The following is a 26,144-nucleotide window of genomic DNA, read 5'->3' as shown; positions in this document are numbered from 1 at the left end:
GGAAAAGTCCAGGCACACCCAGCCCGGGCAGCCAAGGGCTCTTCCTGAACCCCAAACTCAGAGTAAGGAAAGGCTCTCCAGTACCGGGGCGCGGGGCCCCCGCGGCTGAAGACGGCCGCAAAAACTCCCACGCAGCGTGGGAGGCCCCACCGTGCACCTGCCTTGCAGGTGCAAGGGTGCAAGGCGGGCCCGGGACGGGTTCGAATCCCGACGCTGCCCATTCTGGCCGTGAGCCCTGGGCCCAGCCTCTGCTGCTTCGTGCAGCAGACCCTCGCCCCCACCCCACTCCCGGTCTAAGCGGGGCCCGCCCCGTCTCCAAAGAGGCAGGTGTAAAAAAGAAACCAGAAACTGGCGCAAAGGACAACGCACAATCCGGGGAGGGGCGGCCGCGGCTGCTCCGTTGGCCCTTCGCTTCCCCGGCCCAGGGCTACGGCCAGAGTGCGCGGGCGAGGGCGCCGGCAACGAGCCCGGACTGATTCCTGACACCTGGCGGGGCCGGGCCCGCCTGCAGCCCGCGCTTCGCGCCACCTTTCCCGCGCCGGCGGGGACGCGGGCCGGGAGGCGGGCTGCAGGCGGGCTCCAGCCGTCAACGGCTCGGCTCGGCTCTGCGCCGGTCCCCGATCGAGCGCCGCAGCCTCCCCCGCCGTCGCAACACCCGGGCAGCCGAGCCCCGCGGCTGGGGGGTGGACGGGGGTGCAGGGCGCCCCCAGCCGCAGCCTGGGCAGGTGGAGGCTCCGGGCGCCAGTGCTCCCGGTTCCGCGGCCCCTGCCGCCGCGCGGACGCAAACTTTCTTAAAGGGACAGGTGACCGGGGCGCGCGCCCACCAGGGCCCCCGACTGTGTCCCCTGGCCCGCGCCCCCAGGAGGGGACAGAGGGCCGGCCGTAGGTCCGCCGCCCGCCCGCCCGCCCGCCTCCTTCAGCCCGCTCGTGAGTTTCTGTGCACGCGGCAACCTTGTGCCACTGAGTTCCCTCTGTCCACGCCACCCTCCCGCTGTCTACACGCATGCTCGCGGGCGCTCACTGGGTCAAATCTGAGCGGGGGCGTCCCTGCCCCCCACATCCCCCAGCCCCGGGCGGCTCCCCCGACCCACACCGGAGCCCCCCGGGCGCGCCGGGCTCGCCGCTGCCGGGGAACGCCCGCTGCGGTCCCCTTGACCCTGCCCGGTAACTGACCCTTGGGGGAAAGAAAAAAAAAAGCCCCCCGCACGGCTACTGCGCATGCTCTGAGCTGGACAGCTCCGGAGAGGGAAATTTAAAAACGGTTCGAGCTGCGACGGCGGCCAAATTGCAGAACGCGAGGGGCGAGCGCCAGGGAGGCCCCCTCCGGAACCCCGCGCGCCCGCCACCGCCGGCTGCAGGTACCGCAGTGCCGGGCCGTGCGGGGCCGCGCTCGGCGACTCCCCCGTCCCAAGCCTCTCTCCCGGGGGATCCTGCAGCGATGGCCCTGGGTGGGTTTCCCTGTGCGTTTTCAGGCTTGGAGTTTGCGACACTTAGGGACGCCCTGAGAGGTTATTTGTTTTAAAGGCTTCCGGGGGGCGGGTTGGGGAGCCGGGCTGGTTTTCCCCACCCCTCTTTTTGCAACTGCGGTTTTCCAGGGTTGCCACCCGGATCCTAGGGGCTTCCCTCGGCCCTGGCCCCTGCGACTTTATTCCCGTCCCTTCATATTCTCCTACAACCTCGCGGAGGTGCGGGGTGGGGGGTGGGAGGACGTGACCCGTGCCGCCCAGGAATCCGCCAGCGGTGTTGTTTGTTTTTCTTTAACGACAGAGTGTCCTGTAGGTTCCTGGAGCTCCACCCTCGGAGCTGGGGGGGAGCCGAGGGCGGGTGTCCCGACCCGTCGCCGCTGATGGGAGTTTGTCTTTTGCTTGTCTCCTCCCCGCCCCAAGGAGATGATAGGAAGTGACATCTCATCCATGATGTCGGGACTCATCCGAAACTCGGGGCAAAGCCACCACCCCTCTCCGCAGGAATACAGGTGAGGGCTTCCTCTTTTTCTGGCTCTCTCTCACTCTCGCTCTCTCGCTCAAGTCTCCACGCGCCGCTCGTGGCTTCTGAAACTGCCCCAGAACCGGCGCCAGGCTTGCATCCCGTGCCTTTGCAAGTCGGCTAGCAGGTCTTGATTTCCGAGGTGGTCTCTGCGCGTGCGCGGGCTGGCCCAGTGTGTCCCGGGTTAGGCGCTGTGTGGGCGTCTTGGTGGGCTCCTGCTTCCCCTCCGGCGCCCCTAGGGGGTGCCCCCTCGGAGGCTTTCTGGGGAGGTGCTGGGAAGGTTGTGGCTGTGTGACATTGGGCAGGTCCCTCACCCTCGCTGGGCGGCGTCATCTCCTCCTCACTTAAAAGATGCTGTTGAGCTAGATGATCCTGGGGTCTCCTGTGTTTGAGGAGTAAGAGACATGGGAACTGAGGCCAAAATAATTCTCTGGAACAGGCTGAAGCAAGGTGCGGGGGGAAGTGGGAGAAGTCCTCGGAGCCCCTGCTGGAGAGGCCCTGAAGGGGTCACCCCGACCAGCCCCCTTTCTTTTGTGGGTAGGGAAACTGAGGCCGGGAGAGGAGAAGGGGCTTGTCCAAGGTCACAGGGCTGCGGGGAGAAAGTGGAGGAGCCTGGAGGCCCCTGCAAGCCCTGACCTGGTTCCCCTGCCCCACCCCCGGCCCCCGGGAACAAGCGCGCCCAGCTTCAGGAATGGGGACAGGACTGGGGCTGGCCCGGGAAGAGCAGGCTGTCATCTTGGATCAGCCCTGTTTACCCAGGGGGCCCCTGGAACTCGGCAGCAGCACCTGCTGGGGCAGACCACAGCCCCAATTAGAGGCCGGCCGCCTTGTAAGACCCCAAGGAAGCTGCGCACTCAAGGGGTTTTAGCACAGAGGCTTCTGTGTGCAGAGCTGGGGCCAGGTGCCTTCCAGTTTGTCTGCCCCTACTGTGTGCAGCTCCTCCTGTTTCCTTCGCCCTACGGTGGGGAGCTACTGTACTGACCCCCCACTGCACAGGTGAGCAACAGAGGCTCAGAAAGCCGGCTTCCCCAAGATCAGGCAACCCAGGACCCCTGAGCTTCCTTCCAGCGCTGCAAGGGTTTGAATGATGGCAAGTGGGGTGGGAGTAGATTATGGGTTAGCAGCTTGGGCTCCGCAGCTCTTTATAATCCCAGCTCCTCTGGCTGTGTGGAGCTCTCTGAGCCTCGGTTTTCTCATCTGCAAAATGGGAATAGAACTAGTACCCGCCTCACGGAGTGATGGTGATTATATCAACATACTTAGCTCTGCCATCTGCCAGCTGTCCCTGGGCGGTTTTGCCTCTGAATGTTTGTGGGTTTGGGCACTGGAGAGAATCAGAACTAGCCAGCCCTCTAGGGCTCAGTGGCATCCCCTGTGAGTGAAGCTGGCATCCAGCAGGCACTGAGTGTGTCCAGGGCAACCCTGCCTGTGCCCTCCAAGTTGGGAGCTGTGGGAGAGCTCAGCCCCTCCCCCGCCCCAGGGGGCTTCACTGCAAGAACTCAAAGACCCGGATTCTCACAGTCGCCTAACCGCACTCAGCAGGAGCCCTGGAGGCAGCAGAGTCAGGCGCAGGTGGACGCCAAGTCCAGCTTTGTACAGGTCCTGGGCTTGCTTCTGTTTCCTCCTCTTCCAGATGGGCATGGTCAGGGCCTACGGTCCCTGGTGTTGCTTGGGAAGCCCAAAAGTGAGGCTTGCGGATCAAGGACGCATAACCTGCCGTGGCTATAGCTGGTGACCCAGTGTGCAAGAGAAGGGTCTGTGCAGGTTCTTCAGGACGGGGAAGCATGGAGGAACTGCGGAGGGGGTGGGGGCCCCTGAATCCAGGGGCCCCCAGGAACAGGGCACGTGGGGACTTGAGCTCGAAACCAACACTCCCCAAGTGCACTGTGGCCCCCAGCTCCGAGTCCCACTGGCGTCATGCACAGGGAATGGAACAAAATAGGCTGCTCCATTGCCTCGCGGTGGTGGGACCCTGGGCAGGGGGCTGCTCCTCCCTGAGCCACTGAAGAGCCCAGTGGGGAGCTGTTGAGAATTTTGCACCTGCAGTGGGGCTGGGAGAGGACATTAGTGGCTGTGCAGTGACACCCCGCTCGGACCTGCTCCACTTTTCTCCCCACATAATGGCCCAGGAGCAGGTTATGGGCTGCTCTCTTACCCTCCCCCGTCTCCAGACAGGGCTGCTGGTCCAGCCGTGGTGCAGCCCCCACTCGAAGCCGCCTGACGCTGCAGCCCCCTGGGGCCTGGTGCAGCCGTTAACTCTCAATGGCTGTGTGCGGGGAGGGCGGGGGCAGCAGCTGGAGGCAGCAGCCCCAGCCCCGGGGAGCTGGCGGGAGTCAGCAGCCTCCCCGCCCCACTGCCAGCCAAAGCTGGGGACCAGGGGCGGTCCTGACTCTGGACAACAGCAAGGGGAACTCGTGTTCCCCACAGCGGAACTGGTTTCGTCTCAGCTCAGAGAGCAGGAGGGCCGTCCACCCTTAGAGGTGCTAGGGAGTATGGTTGTTAAGCATCAGCTGTGTGCCAGGCACCTGCTCAGCTCCTCAGCAGGTGCACTGTCCCGTTCCAGTGGGACAATTGACAGATAGGGGTCCTGAGGCACAGATATGTGAGCTACCCAAAGGCGCATGCTCAGAAGGGGGCAGAACCCAAGATCTGTGACCACTGCACCCAGCTTTTGGAACTTATCCTAGAGGTCAGGGTCAGCAAGCTCCTTTAGTAGGTTCCGTTAATCATTTTGCTTTTTGAGAGGCAGACAGGATGAAGAGAGCTCCCATCTCAGGTTCACTCTCTCTTTTTTTTTCTTTTTTTATTTATTATTATTTTTTTTTTGACAGGCAGAGTGGACAGTGAGAGAGAGAGAGACAGAGAGAAAGGTCTTCCTTTGCCGTTGGTTCACCCTCCAATGGCCGCCACGGCTGGTGCGCTGTGGCTGGTGCACCGCGCTGATCCGACGGCAAGAGCCAGGTACTTATCCTGGTCTCCCATGGGGTGCAGGGCCCAAGCACTTGGGCCATCCTCCACTGCACTCCCTGGCCACAGCAGAGAGCTGACCTGGAAGAGGGGCAACCAGGACAGAATCCGGCGCCCAGACCAGGACTAGAACCGGGTGTGCCAGCGCCGCAAGGCGGAGGATTAGCCTAGTGAGCCACGGCGCCGGCCAGGTTCACTCTCAAAAGCCCACAGAGCTGAGACTGGGCTGGAGCCAGAACCAGGAACCTGGGGCTCAAGCCAGGTCTCCCAGGTGCGTGGCTGGAACCCAATTCCTTGAGCCATCCCTGCTGCCCCCCAAGGGTGCAATGGCAGTGGGGTTGGGAGCTGGAGCTGGGACTTGGACCCAGGCATTTCGATAAGGGACAGGGGCATCTTGGCCACTGGGCTCAGCACCCCCTCAAGAAGCTCCTCTTCCAAAATAGGAAAGTGAGGCTCAGGGACCTGAGTAAAGGCAGGTGCTTGGCCCCTTGGGCTCACCCCTGCTTCAGGAGCCAGGAGGCTCAGAGGTCCTCCGCACGGGTCCTTATGCCTGATGTACCCCTCCCCAAACCTCAGTCCCTGCCCTAGGAAATAAGGTGGCCCTGGGGAAGTCCCTGCCCTTTCTGCACGCTGGGCTGTGTGTGTGTGTGTGTGTGTATGGAAGTGGTGGCACATGTGGACCGTCAATATTGATTGGCTAGATGGGAGACTGGCAGATACCTCATGAGAAAGAACACGTCTGCGGAGATCTGGTGATGACCCATAGCTCAGGAGCCCCGTGCGGGATGGTTGAACCCCATCAGGCGGCCCCTCCCATCAGCTGTAACCTCCCTGTGGGGAGGGGGCCCCTCCGCCAGCGGTGGGGACGGTCCCAACATCTGCACAGCCCTCAGCACGCACGGAACAGCTTAGGCTACCTTGTGGGCCAGGAAGCGAGGTGGGGCCCAGCCCTGTTTGGGTGTCTTTGCATTTCTTTTTTTTTTTTTTTTTTTTTTTTTTTTTTTATTTTGACAGGCAGAGTGGACAGTGAGAGAGAGAGACAGAGAGAAAGGTCTTCCTTTGCCGTTGGTTCACCCTCCAATGGCCGCCGCGGCCGGCGCAGCGCGCTGATCCGATGGCAGGAGCCAGGAGCCAGGTGCTTTTCCTGGTCTCCCATGGGGTGCAGGGCCCAAGCACCTGGGCCATCCTCCACTGCACTCCCTGGCCACAGCAGAGGGCTGGCCTGGAAGAGGGGCAACCGGGACAGAATCCGGCGCCCCGACCGGGACTAGAACCCGGTGTGCCGGCGCCGCTAGGCGGAGGATTAGCCTAGTGAGCCGCGGCGCCGGCCTGTCTTTGCATTTCTACCCCTGAGAATCATCTGCATGCATGTGCACGCAAGTGTGGACACACACACACACACACACACACACACCAAGTCCCAAGACAGCTGCCATTATAGAAAGAAAAAAATTCTCGTTTCCAAACGCATCAAATCAGCTCCATGCACGCCCCCGTGGTCCTGTTGGCAATTTCCCTGGCTTGCTAGGTAGCATTTGCTCACCTTTTCCTGTAAACAGTTGCAAAAGATAGCTTAGCTAAATAAACACCTTGGGAAGCGCTTCAGCCCTCTTTGGGTGGTGGGTAGGCCCAAAGCAAGAACGGCTCTTGGTGAAGGAACTGACTTGGGAAGGAAGCTTCCCTGAGAGGAGGGGTGGCCGAGCTGTCCCGGGGAGCGGGAGCGGAAAGGCCTCTGAGCCGCTGGGGTGCTGATTGCTAACGACCTTTGCCGTGCCAGGCCCTCCGACAGGCAGGGTTAGGCGTGAGGGGGAAGACACCTACTATGAATACTGCACCTACTATGTGCCAAGCCCTGTCTGATACAAATGGGTCTTGCCCTCCCCTCTGCCCCCTGGGGTGGGGATTACGGTTATTCCATTGTACTTAGGATGTAACCGAGACACAGAGAGGTGAGGTGACTTGTCCCAGATCACCCGGCCACAAACGTGCAGAGATGGGATTTGAACCCCGAATGGGTGTCCCTTCCTCTGTACAGTCAAGGTGTTGATTCTAAGGAACCCCAAGATCGCAAAGCAAGAGCTGGATGTGGGCTCCAGACAGGGGCTCTGAGAGCAGAAACCCCCAGTGGGAACCGTAACCAGCCCTAAGTCCGCGTGGCGCCGTGCAGGCACCGGCTGAGCCCCCACAGTGTTCCATCTCTGTTGCAGCGGCCATGGGCTCCAGCTGGCCTTGGACGGGTGAGTGCTATATGTCCAACTGAGGCCTGGCAGGTTGCTGTGGGTCTCGCGCCAACGGCAGGTGTTGAGCATCTACAGGGAGGAGCAAGTTAGAGCAGGCGGCCAGATACGACTAATAGGTGATCCTGGCATTCTATGCTACGTGTGGATGCTGACAGCTCCAGCCATCTCAGGGGAGGGAAAGACTGGGAGAGGGTTGGCTAGTCTTCGAAGGCTTCCTGGGGGAGGTGGTGTCTAAGCTGGGCAGGAAATGGGAGGAGCTTGGGGACCAGGATATGCTGCCTCTCCTTTTCCTACTCCGGCAAAGATGTAATGAGCGCCCACAGGTGCCAGCCCCTCGCAGAAAGGTGAGACACGGATATAAATAAACCCCTCACTGCAGAGCGCCTGCTCTGTGGACGCAGACAGGAAGGGCCATGGGAGGACAGCATGGCCAGGGAGGGCCTGTCAGGAGAGGGAACATTTAGGCTGAGAAAGAGCCGGCCAGGAATGAGTGCCTGGAACAGCATTGCAGGCAAAGGGAAGAGCGTGTGCAAAGATCTGATGATGTCAGCGCTGAGTGTGTTTGGGGAGCTGAAACGTGGCGAGGTTTGCAGGAGCAGAGGGGAGGGAGGGAGCGAGGCAGGGGAGAAGGGAAGCTGGACTCCCTGCGGGAGTTTGACGTCCCCATAAAAGGTCCGGCTGCTGCGTGCTAGCTGCATCCAGCCTATAGTTTCCCAGGACCTGCCCCGAGCCATCACTGCCCCGTGCCCACCTGTGGTTACCCACCCTGAACAAGAGGCCCTGGGAGTGGCTATGATGCCCGCGTCCCATGTCAGAGGCTCTGGCTTTGATCCCCAGCCCTGGCCACTGGCTCCAGTTTCTCACCAACGCAGACCCTGGGAGACAGCAGGTGATGGCTGGAGCAATTGTTTCTGCCATCCATGTGAGAGACCTGGAGTCCCTGGCTCCAGGCTCCCAGCCCCAGCCCCAGCCCCGCCCCTGCAGGCATTTGAAGAGTGAACCAGAACGTGGGAACTCTCTTTGTCTATCTCTCATATAAATAAAAGAAAATTAAAACAACAACAACAACTAGGGTGATCCCATCCTCTCCCCATTTGACACTTGGCGATCTGAGGTTCTACGGCGTTCCATACCCTGTGCGAGGTCCCTGCCCTGGGAGTGGAGCAGGACTGGCATCAGGGTCTCCCTGGGCCCCTGGGTGCTGCCCTGCTGGCTCTGCCCACTCATCCTGTCCTCTGTGGCAGCACAGCCCATCAGCGGAGGGCGCTGTCTGTGCAGCTCACTTGGGCTGACAACCTTGGACTCCACGGTGTCTCGCCTTGCCCGGGGGCACCAGGGGCCCCCCTGACCAGTGGCCCTGTCACCATCAGGACGCCGACAGCCTGGCCCTTTTAACAACGATCTGATGACGCCACCTCCTTCCTGCCCACGGCGTAGTTTATTTCAGCCGTGGCAGGATGGCCCTGTGCGAGCGCTCGCTCCTCTGCCATGGCCATGTCTCTGCGTGTCTCCGGGCCTCAGCCAGGCAGTCTGCGCGGTGGGGATGAGAGGAGCCGACACGCAGCAGCCAGGAAAGCAGGAAGGAGCTGACCTGCCGGGGCTGCCTGGAAGGTGGGCTCTCTCCTCTTTGCGTCCCAGGGCCAATCTCATTGGACACAGGGAGCTTAGCCTGCCAGGACCTGACAAAGAGCAGCTCAGGAAATACTCAGGATGGAATGTGGGACACCCTAGGGAGCCCACTCCTTGTTGGTCACAGGATGTTGACAATGACATGAACCAGCGCTGCCTGGGGTGAGCACCTGCAATCCACAAAGTACCCATGAGATGGGAAGGAGGTTAGCACTCCCATTTTGCAGGTGAGCAAACTGAGGCTCGGAGAGCCAGAGGGCTGCAGATGAGTCTCCCAGCTACCAAGTGGCTGGGTGGGGTTCCAGTCCAAGTCTGGCAGACCCCAGAGTCTACAGTGGTGACCACGCCTCAGAGAGGACCCCTGGGGACTGTGACTGGGCTGCTGGCTGGGATGGGCTTCGGGTGCCATGTGGCACAGGGTCTGTACCTCTTGAGGGGCCCAGAGCCTTCCCAGCACAACCCAGAAGGGCACACAGGTAGCAGGTGAGTGATAAGCACAGAGCAGGCACTTGGAAAATGGGTGACACAGGTGACAGTCTGCTGTTGGCTTTCCTGGTGGGTTGAGAAAGACGCGTTGTCAGGAGCCACCTAGGGCCCTCCCTCTGATCTGGCACATGAAGAAGCCGTGGGCCAGCTCCCACACCCTCCGTGGACAACTGAGGCTGGGGGACCATCCCTATCTCCTCTGTAAACCCAGGGAACCTGAGGCCCAGGGCAGGTGAGACACTGGACCCAGGTCACACAGGACCCCTCTGCTCAGTCACTGCTGCTTTACAAGTGGGGAAACTGAGTCCAGGCCAGGGCCAAGGACCTGTGGGAGTGGGGCCGTCTCTGTGCCCCAGAGACTTCCGCAGTGGCCTGGGTGCATCTGCCACCCAATAGGGACCTGACGAGTGGTCCCCTTGGCCCCTGCTTGAATGCCCGTGAGATGGGGGGCTCACAACTTCGTCAGAGCCTTATCCTGTCCCCCTTCCCGGGGCGGGGCAGATGGAGATTCTTTGATAAGCAACCGCACTAAAGCTTGAAATTCCGTGAAATCAGCTCCCGAACTCCCACACTTACAGCACAGCTCCGGGTGTTTAACGGCAACGCGAAAATCACGCAGTCACTGAACCTCCATTGTCCTTCAAGCGGCTGCGGTTGGCTCGCGGCTACCTGTTGGCAAGCACATGGCTGTGGTTTCTAGAATTCGCACAGGACATGTCTGTAGGCAGGGAGGTGGGACGAGGGGCCTGTGGCTCAGAGGTAGAGGTGGAGTCCTGGCTCCACCGCCCCCAGCGGGGTGACCTGCGACCGGCCTGCGCCTCTCTGGCCTTGGTGTGCACATCTGGCAAGTGGGAAGCTGGTCACCAAGCACATGCACAGTTTTAGCCTCGGGAGCTGTGCCCCCAGGCCAGGGCTGTTCGCCCCCGCGTGGGCACCTGGAAAGCTGCGGCTCTGTGCTCCTTTATCCAAACTGAGTAATTATTGAGCGCCCACTGTGTGCCCAGCCACATGCCCTCCCTCGGGGGCTGTGAGCGCCCCTGCTTCACCATGGGGGCCTCCTAGGGCCACTTGCATCCAGAAAGGACTCTCAGAGTCCCCCATAGACCTAGGGGTGCAGCTCCTGCCCTCCCTGGAGTAGGAAGTGGCTTGAAGCCAACTGGAGTGCTCCCTTGGGGTCGGAGAAATAGGAGTCGGATAGAGAGACACAGAGAGGAGGAAGGAAAGGCGTCCATTGGGAGGGAACAGAAGGTGTGGGGGGCACGGAGGAAGGCACAGTCAAGATGTGAGCGGGGGACAGTGCAGCTGGAGACAGAGGGCCCACCCCTTGCTGCATCCAAGCTGGCCCAAGACCTGGGGTCATTAGCTGCAGGCACCTGTGCCTTCTTCCCTCAAGCCTGGCTCTGTGGCTCTGGGCAACTGGGGTAGTGGGCACACAAGTGTCACGCTTTGGGGCCTGTAGTGGGTGGGCAGGATGGAGAAGGGTCTATGGGAGACTGGGGGAGAGGATGGGCATTGGTTAAGAGCTCCTGTGGGTGCTCTGCCTCCCTCATCATTAAACCCATTCTGCAGATTAGGAGACTGAGGCACAGGAAGGCTTGGGAGGACGTCCAGCAGGAAGCCCGGGGCTGCTCAGCTGCAAGGACAGGAAAGGAGAGAGTGGAGGAAGCTGGCAGAGGGAGCTGGGTCTTTGGAAGCTTGATTCTTCTCTGCTACCTCTGGGGGTGGCGCCATGCAGGCCAGGGTTAGCCAAGAGCTGCAGACAATGCACAGGGCGTGGGCAGACCTGCCCTGAGGACCAGGGCCACTCCAGGCTGGGCTTGGTCTTTTTCTTTGAATTGCATATGTCCTGTCCTTTCTCGGCCTAGAAGGCTGTCTGTCTGTCTCTCTCTCTCTCCTACAATGGCTCATAAAACCACTTCACCCCCATACCTCATGCCAATCCTAGGAGGCACAGGTACTGCTGCTATGAGCATTGTCGCTCATGCCCATTTTACAGGTGGGAAAACTGAGCCCAGGGGTTAAATGCCATTCCAAGGACGTACAGCTGAGAAGCCAGGGCAGCTCCTGAGCCACAGTCTTTGCTGGGTCGCAGCCACTGTGGAGCCTGTAGTTATGCTGCCTCCAGGAGGTGCGAGGAGTGAGCGGGGCTGGCACGTGGGGTGATCTTCAGGCATTGGTGAGGGAGGGTGTTTTTTTGGGGGGAGGCTTGTGGTGCAGCTCTCTGCAGGGGGCCAGGGTCACCCAGGGCCTGGGCTGGGCAATGGGGATGAGGCACTCCCACCAGGGCTCTGACACATCAGCCCCAGCCCCTGTGACATATATTGAAGAGACCCCCAAGTCTGAGGGAGACCCTAGAGGCAGGGGGAAACAAGTCAGGCTTTGGAGCCAGCAGACTCTCACCACAGTGCTCCCTGGCAGGCATCCTGCAGGGCTGGCTGGGGCCACTCACCAGGCGCCCCAGCTTGGGGATAGGCACAGGGGAGGACCTGACCACCTCTGGACACCTGCTGAGCCCAGATTGAGAGACAGGCCCATGCCCCCAATGGAGCATGCACTGGCTTCTCAGAGCCCCTCAGCCACCCCAGGAACGGAGACTCGGTGACTTGTCCCAGGGCATGCAGCCCAGGGCTCACAGACTTGCACCCAGAGGGTTGATCCTTGCCCAAGTCTCAGCCCGCCCTCTCTGGGCTGTCCTCCCTCCCCAGGGCAGTGGGGAGGCCTGGGGTGGGCCTCCGGGAGATGCTGGGTTGCAGAGCCCTAGCCCAGAGCCCTGGGCTCGGTGGGACTTCTGCCCCTGGACATCAGATTCCTGCCCGCAGAGCCCTGGGAGCAGCCCGAGGCTGGGGCAGACAGGCCCAGGGTCAAGTCCTGGCTGCCTCGCTTCCAGGCAAAGGGGCTTTGCTTTGCGGGGACTGGCCTTGGTGCTCCCATCCATAAAGTGGGCCTGGGCCGCTCCCTGTCCCCTTCCTAGGACTGCCGCGAGGCCCGGAAGAGACAACGGATGCTCTATCAGCTGTAAAAGGGCCAAGCCGGGGAGCAGGCCTTGGGCACAGGGGCTAAGGTGCTGCTTGGGATGCCTGCACCCCTCGTTTGAGCACCTGGGTTTGTCCCGCCTCCACTTCCCGGCCAACTTCCTGCGAACACACACCCAGGGGAGCAGCTGGTAGTGGCTCAAGTACTCCAGGCCCCTGCCACCCACATAGGAGACCTGGGTTGAGTTCTGGTCTTCTGGTTTTGGTCTGGCCCAACTCCAGGAGTTTTAGGCATTTGGGGATGGAAGGTCCCCCCCCCCCCCCGTCACTCCCTCTGCATTGTCATGTCACTCTCAGGGTTGGTGGCCTGGTAGCCTGGGCTTGGCCTGTTTTAAAGGCACTCGCTGTATGCAGGACACAGGGCTCAGGGTCGAGGCTCAGTGAGCCAGGAGGCAGGGTGAGGGCAGAGAGATGGGCAGGGCCGCCTCATCCTGGCCGCGAGCAGGGAGCAGTAAGGATGCACACGGGGTCCCTGAGCGTGCGGGAGGAACCGGAAGTTCTCCCCCTCACTCAGCCGGTTTCCCATTTAAGAAGAGGGGTAGCCTCAGTGACACTGGGGACCTCCCAGGCTTGGTGGCCAGGACACAGATTTCGAGGTTGGCATCAGGGCATGGGCAGGGAAAAGCAAAGCTTTCCTGGCAGGGGGCATGGAGGCACAGCCGGGCATAGGTGCACCAGGGCAGGTGCACCCTGGGTAGATGCAGCAGGCCGTGGCTCTTCCCACAGAGGAGCAGTGAGGCCAAGGGAAAGGGGACCCCGGTGGGCCCCCAGTTAGGATGGAGAGGCAGTCACCAGATAGCACCTTCGATCTGGCCCTTGCGCACTAAGCACCTGACCCATGGGGAGACAGGCTTGGAGTCCTTTAAGTGACTTCCCAGGCCTCAGTTTCAGTTTCTCCATCTATAAAATGGGGATGGTGCAGAACCCCAGTCTGGCATACGGGAAGTGTGAGGAGCGGCAGCAGGGCAGGTCCCTGCGACCTATGTACGAAGCTTGCAGACCCCAGGGCTGGCTAACAGTAACGTGACTATGACCGTCAGGATTGGGACTAAGAGCTGTACGATAATTGCCATGCGCCAGACACCCCTGCAAGTGTGCTGCATGGAAAAACCATTTGGTTCTCCAACATCTGATGGGGGAGGGGGTTATTTTCATCCCAAGGTGCACAGACAAGGGGAAACCAGGATCCGAACCCAGAGCCCCTGCTCTTAACCGCCCCCTGTACTGCCTGTCAGCCTCACCCCTACCTGGGGTTCTGTTCCAGCTCGTCTCTAGCGAGCAGGAGGAAAGCAGTGAGGGCAGTGGGGAGCTACGGCAGGTTCCTAAGCAGGAGGGGCCTTGCCTTACCAAGCACTGCTGAGTCAGCTGGCCACGGCGTGGCAAGAGGAGGAAGGGCAGGGGCCGGCCAGGCGTCCCCAACGGTGGGCCCTGCCCCTCCGCCTCATGCCGTGCTGAGGGGCCTAGGGGACACAGATGGCATCTCTTGGGCCTGGCCCGTGGCTGTCACCGGGCCAGATGAGTTACGAGCCAGCTGAAGAGGCAGCAGCCAGGAGGGGGAGGGGCACAGAAACAATTGCACCGAGACCCCAGGACAATGGGGGCCACGTGCCACGGGGCCAGCAGTCGCTTGTCACACAATGGGGCTCCGGGGACAGCAGCCGGGCCAACCGCTGCCAGTGACACCGGCCGGCTGGGTTTTCAAATCGCCCCAGGCACTGTTTTCCTATGAGGCAGCCAATGGCCAGGGCGGCCTGGCGGTCACCTGACGCCAGCACCGTGGGCTGAGGGCCCAGGCCCTGTGACAGCGGAGCAGCCGTGGCCATGGCAACACTAATTGGGGCCCTAAAACACTAGGGCAGGGAGAGCAGTGCTGGGGAGGAGGGGTCGAGGAAAACCAAAGGGGGAGAGAGAAAGAACTGGACCTAGAGGCGCCAGGCAGAGAGGGGGCAGACAGGCCCCGGACCAGAACCTGGGGCTTCTGGGGTCTCTCTCTGTCCCCGTACTCTCCCCCAGGAGGCCTGAGCCACTGATCTTTAAAACTTGGAGCTCAGGATTTGAGCTGAGGGCTTCCCAGCAACAAGACAGCCAGCCCCTTGCTGTGACGTTGGCAGGTGCGCTGGGTCCCCCCAAGGGTCCGTTGGCGCATGCGTCACTACAGAGGCCAGATGCCACTGGGCGGCCTGGGCTCTTGGGGCCACCTGGCCAGTGCGACCTCAGAAGAGAAGTTGTCCAAATCGGGTGCAGCCTCTTTCTTCCACAGGAAGCCAAGTCTCTCTGCTCAGGATTCCATGGCGCGTGGTGGGTGGGGGTCTCTCACTGGAGCCTGCAGGAGCTGCCTGGGGTCCTGGGGAAGCAGTTGGGCTTCAGGCTGCACCCAAGCCCCCTGCCCCACCACTCTGATGCTGTGTTGCCTTGGGCACGTGACCCCGTGTCCTGCGCCTCAGTCTCCCCACCTGTAAAAGTGGGAGTTGAGCATATCCCAGTCTCGGGGCTGCTGTGGGGATTGAGGGGGGACCGTGCTGAGCACTGAGCCTTGAGCATGGCATGGAGCAGGCACTCAGTCAGCTCAGCACGTAACCAACCCCGTCACCCACGTGGACTGTCCCCAAGCCCCACGCCAGCCCCGAGGGATACTGCATGGCCAGAAGCCACCCAGGACCTGGAACCTGACAACCTGGGTGCAGCAGTGGCCTGGGTGACCACAGGCTCTGCCTGCTGTGTGCTGTGGAGTCCCAGGTGAGCTCCTATAGTGCCTCAGTGTCCTCACTTAGCCTATGGGGCCCAGAGGCCGGGAGCGTTCCAGACCTCAGATTCTAGAATCTGCATACACAATGCTGGGGGAGAGGACTCAAGTCTCAACAGGACATCCATTCATGCTTCCCGAACCCCTCACTCCGCAGGGAACATGATACAATGTTGGTACTGCACCCACATCATGACACAATGTTGGTACTGCACCCCCATCATGATACAATGTTGGTACTGAACCCGCATCATGATACAATGTTGGTACTGCACCTACATCCTGCCATCCCACACCAGGTCACTTGAAGAATTTCCTCCTTGCGGCACTACGTCTGTACTCCTGATTTAGGAATATTTTGAATTTTGTGCTAATACCAGTGCTTGCCTTGTGGGGTGATGGGGGTATTAAATGGGATGAGGCCCGCAGTGAGCACCCCACTAAAGGCAGGGCTAAGAGAGATGGGCTCGCCACATCCCCATGCTCAGTAGGTTGGAGGGTGGCTTGGGGGCAGTGAGGGGCCTGGGGTTCAGGAAGCTCCCCCACCCCAGGAACCGGCTGAGCCCCCCCACTCCGCCCGAGCTCCTTGCTCCTCTTCGCAGGCTCCTGGCTTCCACCAGCAATGAAGACCTCCCTGGGGACCTGCAGTCCCTGTCGTGGCTCACGGCCGTGGACGTGCCTCGGCTGCAGCAAATGGTAAACAGCCGCGTGGACCTGGGCGGCCCCAGGGCGCCACATCCACACACAGGTAGGCTCAGGGCCCAGGTGGGGTGGAGGGAGGAGAATGGGGGAGGGGCATCTGAGCCCCAACACTTACACTTGCTGTGTGGCCGGGTCCCTGCATTTCTCTGGGCTATAACACGGGGCTGATTCCACCCAGCCTTTGAAGGATGGAGTTCATCGCATATCGAACGCAGGGCACCAGGCCCTGGATAAGCTGCAGGTCCTGTAAGGAGGAAGCCACACCTGCTGCTCCTCCAGTACTTTAAAAAAAGATTTATTTATTTGTAAGGCAGAGAGAGAGAGAGAGAGAGAGAGAGAGAGAGAGAGAGAGAGAAACTTCCATCCACTGGTTCACTCCATCAAATGGCTGCAATGGCCAGGACTGGGTCAGACTGAAGCCAGGAGCTTCGTGTGGGCACAAGGGCCCAAGCTGCTTTCCCAGGTGCATTAGTGGAGAGCTGGATTAGAAGAGGAGCAGCCAGGACTCGAACCGGTGCCCATACAGGATGACGGTGCCACAGGGAGAGGCTTAACCTACCACTCCACAGCGCCGGCCCTAAGAATGGTTTTTATTCTTCAAGGGTTGTAAGGAAAAGATGACAGAGACCACATGGCCCGAGAAGTCTAAATCACTTTCCCTTGGCTGTTTTGGGAAGCCCCTGAAGGCCCAGGAGCAGGAGGCCAGTACACAGCTGTGGGTTGCACTGGCAGCAGGTGGATTCCTTAGAGACGTGGAGAATGCTCAGGGGCAGGTACTTGGTGCTGCTGGGGGCACCCGTATCCCGTATCCGAGCGCCTGGGTTCAATTCCAGCTTCCCGGTAATGCACACCTAGGAGGCAGCAGGTGATGGCTCAAGTACTTGGGTGTCTACCACCTATGTGGGAGACCTGGACTGAGCTCCGGGCTTCAGCCTGGCCCAGCCCTGGCTGTTGTGAGCATCTGGGGAGTGAACCAGTGCCAGTGGATGGGAGATCTCTGTCTCTCTCTGCCTCTCTTCCTCTCTTCCTCTCTTCCTCTCTTCCTCCCTTCCTCCCTTCCTCCCTTCCTTAGATTTCATTTATTTATTTGAGAGGTAGAGTTATAGACAGTGAGTGGGAAAGACAGAGAGAAAGGTCTTCCTTCTGTTGGTTCACTCCTCAGATGGCCGCAACGGCCAGAGCTGCGCTGATCCAAAGCCAGGAGCCAGGAGCTTCTTCCAGGTCTCCCACGTAGGTGCAGGGGTCCAAGCACTTGGGCCATCTTCCACTGCTTTCCCAGGCCATAGCAGAGAGCTGGATCAGAAGAGGAGCAGCCAGGAATAGAACTGGCGCCCATATGGGATACTGGCACTGCAGGTGGAAGATTTACCTACTGTGCCACAGTGCCAGCCCCCTCTCTGCCTTTCAAATAAATATTTTTTAAAATGTTGAAGAAACACGATGGAAACAACCAGCACAGTACATTAAATGAACCAATAGTTGAAAAGTCAATGTCTAGGATTTTTTTTTAATTGAGCCAATCATTCCTGCACAGGGATCCGCAAACTCTTTCTGGGAAGGGCCAGGTGATAAACATTTTAGACTTGCTAGGCTGCACAGTCTCTATGGAGGCTAGTCCATTTTTGCTTCCATGGCACAAATTCAGTCACAAACAGTGTGAAAATAGGGGCAGCCGTTGGGCACAGAGGTTAGACCAGCCCGCATCCATATCGGAGGGCCTGCTCCACTTCTGAGCCAGCTTCCTGCTAGTGAGCTCCTGGGAGGCAACAGATCATGGCCCGAGTGCTTGGATCTCTGCCACCAATATGGGAAACCAGAGTTGAATTCCAGGTCCTGGCTGTTGCAGGCATTTGGGGAGTGAGCCAGCAGATGGAAGAGCTCTCTCTATGTCTCTTTCTTTCTCTTCCAAATAAAACAAGAAAATAACTAAAAATTTATAAACAAGAAAACGAATGGGAATATTTGAAAAACTCCATGGAAATGGAGTTTATTATTATTATAGTGCAAAAAAGTTTTTGAAATCTACACATAGCTTTTTTTTCCCACAAAATGCATCTCCCAAGAACTTTTTGAAGACCTCTGATAGGTGTGCCTGTGCCAATAAAACTTTATTTATACAACCAGACTGTGGGCCGCATTCGGCCTGCTGGTCGTGTTGCTCACCCTGGATCTGGAGCCCAGGGAACAAGCACATGGGGGGGTTGCCCTCTGATCTGAGCTGGTTCCTCGTCTGCACTGAGCTGTGACACAACTGCTCTCCTGGGGGAGCGTGATGGCTCAATGCAATGGGCACAGAGCACGGGAGGCATTCCACGAATGGTAAAGTAAGGAAGCTCCTTCCATGCCCACCGCACCTGCTGGGTGCCTCTCACGGCCCAGTGTGTGCAGCAGTGAGCCATGGGCGGTGTGGTCCCTGTTGTCTGGGCAGGCAGAAAAGGCCAAGACAAACAGACCAAAGCCTGCAGGGTGAGCCCAGGCAGCAGCCAGTACTTGCTGAAGAACTAAAGGACCCAGAGGGCTTCCTGGAAGAGATGGCCCTGGGGTGGCATCGTCTTGCAGGGCAACTCTGCCTGATTGCAAGTGACTGGCTGAAATCAGGCTGGTGCGGTGAGACTCTGGGATGGATTAGCAATGTCTGTCACAGGCCCAGCACAGGCGGGAGGAGGCAGCTTGTACACCGGTGATTCCTGTGCTGATTCTTGGTTAGAGGAGCAGAGCTTAGCAAAAGGAGAAGAGGCACACAGAAGCATTGGACCTAAACCTGGAGGCACAGGGGAGCCACAGGGGAGTCACGGGGGAGCCATGGGGGAGTCAGGGGAGCCACGGGGGAGTCAGGGGAGCCACGGGGTGTCAGGGGAGCCACGGGGTGTTTTAGAGAAGAAAACGCACAGTGGATGGCAGCGTTGCCGCTGGGTAAAGGACAGGTGTTAGTTACATCCTCCTCCTCCTCCTCGGCTCCTGTTGCCGGCTGGCATCCCACATCCGTCAAGGTGCTAAGTAGGCACTCGATGGGCATTATCTCATCTCTTACCGGAAACAGCAGCAGCCCAAATGCAAGCAAGACCGGTGCTGGCTGCAGTCATGCGCCCAGGAGGGACTGCCAGGCCCTTCATGGTGGGGGTGGCGCTGCCTTGGGGTGGGCTGGGCCTGCCTGCAACCCTGTTCCTCCAGCTCTGCAGTCCCTCTGCACCTCTCCCCTGCAGGTGCCCCGGCCGGGGCTGCTGACCTGCACGTGGGACCTACCCCAGGGCCCCTGCTCCCTGGTCCAGCCGGCATGGCCCCCCGGAGCTTGCTGGGCCTGGGCCCCGTAGCCAGCCATGGAGTCAGTGTAAGTGCCTCCTGGGGGGTGGGGGTGGGGGAGCAAAGGGATGCCCCCCAGGGCTTGGGTGCCCCACTGCCACCCTGACCCCCTGCCTCCTCCTCTCCCGGTCCCAGCAGATGAGCCAGTTCTCAGTGGGTGGCCAGCCCTCACCTCGCTTGCAGGACACGTCCCAGCTGTACCCACCGGCCACCCAGCCACCATTCCCTCTCCCTCCAGGCGCCCAGCAGGTACCAGAAGCTCCCAGCAGCCCCGATCTCAGAGGCAGACACCCCTGCCTTGGGGCAGCCGGGGGGACCCCTGGGCCTCAGTTTACCCAACATCACCCATTGCTGTGCTGGGGTCATTGGTTCTGTTGTCCCCAGACTCTTGGCCCCACCCCCATCAGCCTCCCCTGGGCAGGGCAGGGGTCTTGTGTGTGACTTGTTCCTTCTCACCTCCTTCCCTCCCTCCCTCTCTCTCTCCCCCTCCCCCTGCGGGAAGTGCCCTCCTGCCGGCCTCTATGGCTCCCCATTTGGGGCACGGCCCCCCTACCCCCAGCCCCACATGGCTGTGCTCCCATCTCAGGAACTCCGTCCCAAGCACTACCCCAAGCCCATCTACTCATACAGGTGAGGTCCACGGTGGGCAGGGCCAGGTGCAGGTGCTGGGGGAGGAGGGGTCAGGGCTGCGTTGGGGGGGCCTGGGGCAGTGGGAGAACCCCCCAGGTGCCAGCCTCCACATGGGTCGGCCAACATCAGGTCCAAGAGCTCACCCACACCCCAAGCTGTGTGGCCTGGGGTGGGGCAGGGTGTCTCGGCCTCTCTGAGCGCCAGTCTCTTCCAACATGGAAGGTCATTGGGATAACAGCCAGTGGGGCCTTGTGGGTGCCTGGCGGGGGTGGGGGAGGGCAGCTGGGGCAAGACCTGAGGGGCTGCAGATGCTCTCTACCTCTACAGGGATGTACGGAAGAGTGGGAGACAACAGTGAGGAAGGCTGAGCCCAGGGTCAAGGAGAAAGGCAGAGAGGATTGGGGGGAGGGGAGATGAGGCATTGAGAGCATGCTGGGGTCAAGCAGGGTGGGCTTCCTGGAGGAGGGGGGCTTTGGCGAGTCAGCCCCAGACCCCCTTCACACCCAGCCCACCCGGCCTCTCGCTCCCAGCTGCCTCATCGCCATGGCCCTGAAGAACAGCAAGACAGGCAGCCTGCCCGTGAGCGAGATCTACAGCTTCATGAAGGAGCACTTCCCCTACTTCAAGGTGAGGCCCCACCCCGGCTGCAGGTGCGAGAGCTGCCCGGGCTTTCGTCTCCGAAACCAGGGCTGCCCCTTAGGTATAAAGTACATGCGTGTGACACACTGGGTGCTTTGTCCGGGCCTCAGCCTCTCTGCCCGGCTCCCTGCGTGGAGAGAGGGTGATGGATCCACCGCCTTACAGCCGCTGGGGGCTGGGGGCTGGGGGATGGGATCGCAGGCCCCTTTCAGCAGGGCACAGCCCCCAGGCTGCCTCAGATCTCGCTCGCTCTGAGCATCTCCCTTGCCACCGCTGGGTCCCATCCCGCGGGCCCGTCCCTGGGGTGGGGGTCTCTGCGGGGGTCCCGAGTTCCGGGCCTCCCCGCAGACGGCACCCGACGGCTGGAAGAACTCGGTGCGTCACAACCTGTCCCTGAACAAGTGCTTTGAGAAGGTGGAGAACAAGGCGGGCGGCTCCTCGCGCAAGGGCTGCCTGTGGGCCCTGAACCTGGCCCGCATCGACAAGATGGAGGAGGAGCTACACAAGTGCAAGAGGAAGGACCTGGCCGCCATCCGCCGCAGCATGGCCAACCCTGGTGAGCCACGCGTGTGCACACACGCACACCATGTGTACACACACGCATACACCACATGCACACGCACACGCACTCACCACACCATCCGCCGCAGCATGGCCAACCCCGGTGAGCCACACGTGTGCACACACGTACACCACGTGTACACACACGCATACACCAAATGCACACACAATCACCACACCATCCGCCGCAGCATGGCCAACCCCGGTGAGCCACACGTGTGCACACACATATACCACGTGTACACACACGCATACACCAAATGCACACACACTCACCACACCATCCGCCGCAGCATGGCCAACCCCGGTGAGCCACGCGTGCGCACACACATATACCACGTGTACACACACGCATACACCACATGCACACACACTCACCACACCATCCGCCGCAGCATGGCCAACCCCGGTGAGCCACGCGTGTGCACACATGCACACCATGTGTACACGCACGCATACACCACATGCACACGCACACGCACTCACCACACCATCCGCCGCAGCATGGCCAACCCCGGAGAGCCACACGTGTGCACACACATACACCACGTGTACATGCACGCATACACCACATGCACACGCACACACGCTCACCACACCATCCGCAGCAGCATGGCCAACCCCGGTGAGCTCCATGCATGCACACATACACCACATGTCCACACACATATACACCATGTGCACACACTCACCATGCCATCCGTCACAGTATGGGCAACCCCAGTGAGCTCCACGCATGTACACGTATACCACGTGCACACATAAACCACATGCACACCCATGCACAACACATACTCATGCATACATGTACACACACCATGTGTACATGCATATACACCAGCACACACGTACACCATGTGCACACATGCACACACCATGTGTAAGCATGCACACACACATCAGCACATATACACGTGCAGCATACGTACACACATGTACGCCACACAATGCACCAGCACACACATGTATACAATATTTACATGCAACACATGCCACACACACCAGCACACGTGTACACCACACACACACCTACACCAGCACAGACACATGTACACGTGCACACACAATGTGCACACGTACACGTACCAGCACATATATGTGTACACCACGTGTATACATACATACCATATGCATGTGGATACATGCCAGCATACATATATATACCATGCACACACGTGTACACCACACACATGCATATATACCACACACATGCACCCTGTACACACATGCCAGTGTCCACACATGCACTTACCAGCATACACACATTCACACTTGCACACATGCCAGACTCCATACTTACACACCAGCATGCCCACATATACCACATGCACACACAAACCACGGCACCACGCATACCACGCACACCACGCACACACATGCACATGGTGGGGGCAGCACACGAGGGGAGGGCAAGGGCTCAGAAACCTGCAGCCGGGGCCGTCTCCCAGCCTGCACAGAGGTGGTCCAGGACCGCAGCCCGTGGTCGCTGAAAGCGGCTCCTCACCCAGAACTGTTTCTGGGAGTGAAAGCGGACAGGGTGAATCGCCGCGCCGCCGAGGGCTGGTGAAGCAGGCGTCAGGGCCCCTGCGCCCGGGTTAGGACTGGCAGATGCTTTAGAGGGGACATGAACACAGCCTCCCCCTCCTGAGAGAGGGCACAGCGGGGGCTGGTGTCGAAGCAAGCTGCCGTAAGCCGCAGGTGCAGCTTCAGACCAAGCGTGTGCATGCGTATACAGTTGGTGCTCATCACCGGCAGATTCCAAAATCGGTGTAAATCCCCCCGTTAGGCAAAGCGGCAGGGGCTGCACAGAACCCACGCTCGGGCCCCTGTGCGACGGCGCTCCAGACTTCAGAGGAAACTGGGAATAGAGATGTTCACTGTGAAGTTCAGGTACACAGAGGGCTCACGGGGCAGTGTCGTAAAGGAAGATGCACGAGTCCACAGGTGTTGGCGCCAACGTGAGCTGACCTTCTGCTGCCACTGTGCTGGGCCCTCTCTGATGGGCTCCTGCCCCGCGCACACGGGGAGGAAGTGCAGGTGGTGCTGTGTAGCTTCGGAATAGCGACGCGGGAGAAAAGCCTGCACACGCCCAGTACAGACGGTGTTGAGACAGATTTCCAATCCTCCGCTGGATGGATCTGCAAACCCAGAATCACAGAAACACAGAGGGCCGGCTGTGTACACACACACACACAACTGTGCACACAAAAACACACAACTGTGTACACATACACAACTGTGTACACACAACTGTGCACACAAACACACAACTGTGTGCACATACACAACTGTGTACAACACCAGCTGTGTACACATACAACTGTGTACACAGAACACACAACTGTGTACAATACCAGCTGTGTACACACACAACTGTGTACACATACAACTGTGTACACAATAACACACAACTGTGCACACACACCAGCTGTGTACAAACACCAACTTGTACACATACCAACTGTGTACACACTAGCTGTGTAAACATACCAGCTGTGTACACAAACTGTACACACAAACACCAACTGTGCACACACACAACTGTATACACACAAGAACAAACTGCACACTCCAACTATAACACACACACAACTGTACACACACGCCAACTGCACACACCCCAACTGCACTGTGTACACACACCCTGACCAGGAATGTATGTCCAGGCTGTCTATCCACAGCCCCGCAGGGGAGCCGGCTCTGCCCAGCCTCCGCCCACATGGCCTGGCTCCCTTGAGGTCTGGCCCGAGGGAGGCTGGGAGTGCAGCTCACAGGTGAACAAGCCAGTGAGGTAGGGGAGGGCCGCAGGGGCGCCCCAGGCTCTCAGCTGGGGTGGGGGTCACGCACCCCGACCTCAGCAAGAGCTCTGGGGTCTGGCTCGAGAGACCTAGGCCAGTCCTGCTGCATATTAACAGGAGGGACTGCCAGCCTCTCTCTCTCTCTCTCTCTGCCTTTCAAGCAAATAAATCTTAAAAAAGAAAGTGAGGTCTTGGGCAGCTCATTTGGCCTTCTAGATTCTAAATGTTTTCATTTCTTTCCCTTAAATTTTTTGTAAAATTTATGTACTTATTTGAAAGACAGAGAATGGGGGTGAGAGAGAGAGCGAGCGCGAGAGTGAGCGCTCTCATCCAACGCTTCAGTTCTCAAACGCCTCTGACACCTGTGCTGCGCCCAGCAGAAGGCGGAGCCGGAACTGCGTCCAGGGCCCTCACGTGGGCAGCAGGGACCCAAGCAGCGGGCCAGCACCTGCTGCCTCCAGGGTGCGCACCAGCAGGGAGCCGGAGTCAGGAACAGAGCCGGGACTCAAACCCGGATACTCCGGCATGGGGTGCTGGCATCCCTAGCAGCTGCCCCTGAGTGTTCCCAGTTCTGAAGGGGTTGGGGGCGGCCCTGCTAGACCAGGGGACCCGAGGGTCGGGTGTCCGCGTCGTGATCCATTGCACAGGTCAGAGCCCACAGCCCCACGCAACGTCAGAGTAACAGCGCCCCCTTGCTTCGGCAGCAGGGATGGGCCAAGACCCCTTGCTTTTCAGTCCGTGGGGGCCTGGCCCCATGGGGGTCTCTCATGCCTGCCTGAGCTCCCTCCCTCGGCTGGGGTTCCAGGGCCCCGCTCCTCCCTCCAAGACCCTGCGGCACAGGTGATGCTGTGCCCTAGAAGAGGAGACAGACTCCGAGAGGCCGCGAGGCGTCTGAAGCCGGGCGGGGCTGCGGCCTGGTGCCTGCCGGGTGGGTTCTCAGTGACCTCCCCCCCTCACCGCCCCATTCCCGCAGAGGAACTGGACAAGCTGATCTCCGACCGACCTGAAAGCTGCCGGCGCCCTGGCAAACCCGGAGAGCCGGAGCCCCCTGGCCTGCTGCGCCCTGCCACGGCGACCATGGCCCACGGCTGCCTGGCTGTCTCCCAGCTCCCTCCCCAGCCGCTCAGGACCCTGTCCCTGCAGTCGGTCCCCCTGAACCACCAGGTCCAGCCCCAAGCCCATCTGGCTCCAGACTCCCCGGCGCCGGCGCAGACCCCGCCCCTGCACGCCCTGCCGGCCCTGAGCCCCGGCCCCCTCCCTCACCCCGCCGTGGGCAGGGGCCCCGTGGACTTCATCAACATCGGCACGGACATGAACACTGAGGTGGACGCCCTGGACCCCAGCATCGTGGACTTCGCTCTGCAGGGTGAGGCTGGAGGAACCGGGGTTGGAGACAGGTGATGGGCAGGGGCGGGGCGGGGGAGGAAACCGACACTGCCTGCATCCGCCCAGCCTCGTTGCCATAGCAACCCCCCTAGGAATAGCTAATCACAGCAAACAGTGAGCACTTCCTGTATACCAGGCCAGGGGTGAGGGGCAGGCATGTCAGAGGCGTCATGTCATCTGTCATGGTCCCCTGAGGCCACGCCCTTTCCTGTCCAATGAGGAAACTGAGGCCAGGGGCCCAGCATCCGCCAGCTGGCTGGTCCTTGAAGCCGGCACTCAGCCCGGGTCTCTCTGGCTACAGACTTTTCATCACTAACCACTGCACTCACAGCTGTGAGCCCGGTCACCCGCTGACCCGCGCCCATGGCATGGTCTTCAGTAAAGAGGACGTGAACGAATGAATGGATGGATGGATGCGCAATTGGGGATTTCAGGCTGCAGGAACGTGGGTGCACCTGCCACGTGCCAGGGAGGCCTCCTCCCTTAGACCGGAACCTGACCGGAGATGTCCGGTGTGTCGCCGACTCACGGGGCCCCTTGTCTTGGCCAGGGAACCTGTGGGAGGAGATGAAGGAGGACGGCTTCAGCCTGGACGCCCTGGGGACCTTCGGAGACTCCCCGCTTGGCTGTGACCTGGGGGCCTCGGGCCTGACCTCCGTGCCTGGCGGCAGTGAGCAGGGCTTCGCAGATGTGCAGCTGACGGGTCTCTACGCTGCCTACTCCAACCCCGACGGTGTGGCCGCGGCGGGCGCCGCCTCCTCCACGCAGTACCTGGGAGCGCCGGGGAACAAGCCCATCGCCCTGCTCTGAGCCCTCGGGGCTGGCACTGACCGTAGCAGGGCATTCCTGGAAGGACCGCCCCCTTGCCTCCCATGGGCCCCTCCTGGAGTCCTGGCAAGGCTGCAGCCTCTCTCTCTCTCTCTCCAGCCCCTTTTGTGCCTCCCACAGGAAGCTTCTGGAACCTTCCCAAGACAGAAGCACAGGAGAGGGTGGACCAGGCTGCCTGGTCCAGCTCTGTTGAGAATTTCTCCAGTGCAGCCTCTGG

General features: G+C 60.3%; 1 protein-coding gene across 1 annotated transcript; it reads left to right on the top strand.

Annotated features, from left to right (window-relative positions):
• Positions 1-1,263: 1,263 nt before the first annotated feature.
• On the top strand, positions 1,264-26,043 carry FOXN4 (forkhead box N4). The gene is made up of 10 exons (XM_002723178.6): positions 1,264-1,358; positions 1,887-1,975; positions 15,686-15,831; positions 18,989-19,113; positions 19,224-19,334; positions 19,588-19,715; positions 20,246-20,342; positions 20,703-20,910; positions 24,687-25,079; positions 25,650-26,043. The coding sequence occupies exons 2-10, from the start codon at positions 1,890-1,892 to the stop codon at positions 25,907-25,909; spliced, it is 1,554 nt and encodes a 517-aa protein (XP_002723224.1). The 5' UTR covers positions 1,264-1,358; positions 1,887-1,889; the 3' UTR covers positions 25,910-26,043.
• Positions 26,044-26,144: the final 101 nt, after the last annotated feature.

Source organism: Oryctolagus cuniculus, chromosome 21 (assembly GCF_051225735.1).
Source record: "Oryctolagus cuniculus isolate XC-2025 breed Fujian yellow rabbit chromosome 21, ASM5122573v1, whole genome shotgun sequence".
Taxonomy (NCBI): Eukaryota; Metazoa; Chordata; class Mammalia; order Lagomorpha; family Leporidae; genus Oryctolagus; species Oryctolagus cuniculus.
The sequence above is the reverse complement of the archived record's forward strand: the minus strand, read 5'-3'. Positions and strand labels throughout refer to the sequence as shown.

What these genes read in the sequence shown, in the direction of transcription:
- FOXN4 (XM_002723178.6), top strand. Translation starts at nt 1,890, where the DNA reads ATGATAGGAAGTGACATCTCATCCATGATGTCGGGACTCATCCGAAAC. An exon ending in TAGCCAGCCATGGAGTCAGT is followed by an intron (nt 19,114 to 19,223) that starts GTAAGTGCCTCC and finishes CGGTCCCAGCAG; the next exon opens with ATGAGCCAGTTCTCAGTGGG. An exon ending in CCGCAGCATGGCCAACCCTG is followed by an intron (nt 20,911 to 24,686) that starts GTGAGCCACGCG and finishes CCATTCCCGCAG; the next exon opens with AGGAACTGGACAAGCTGATC.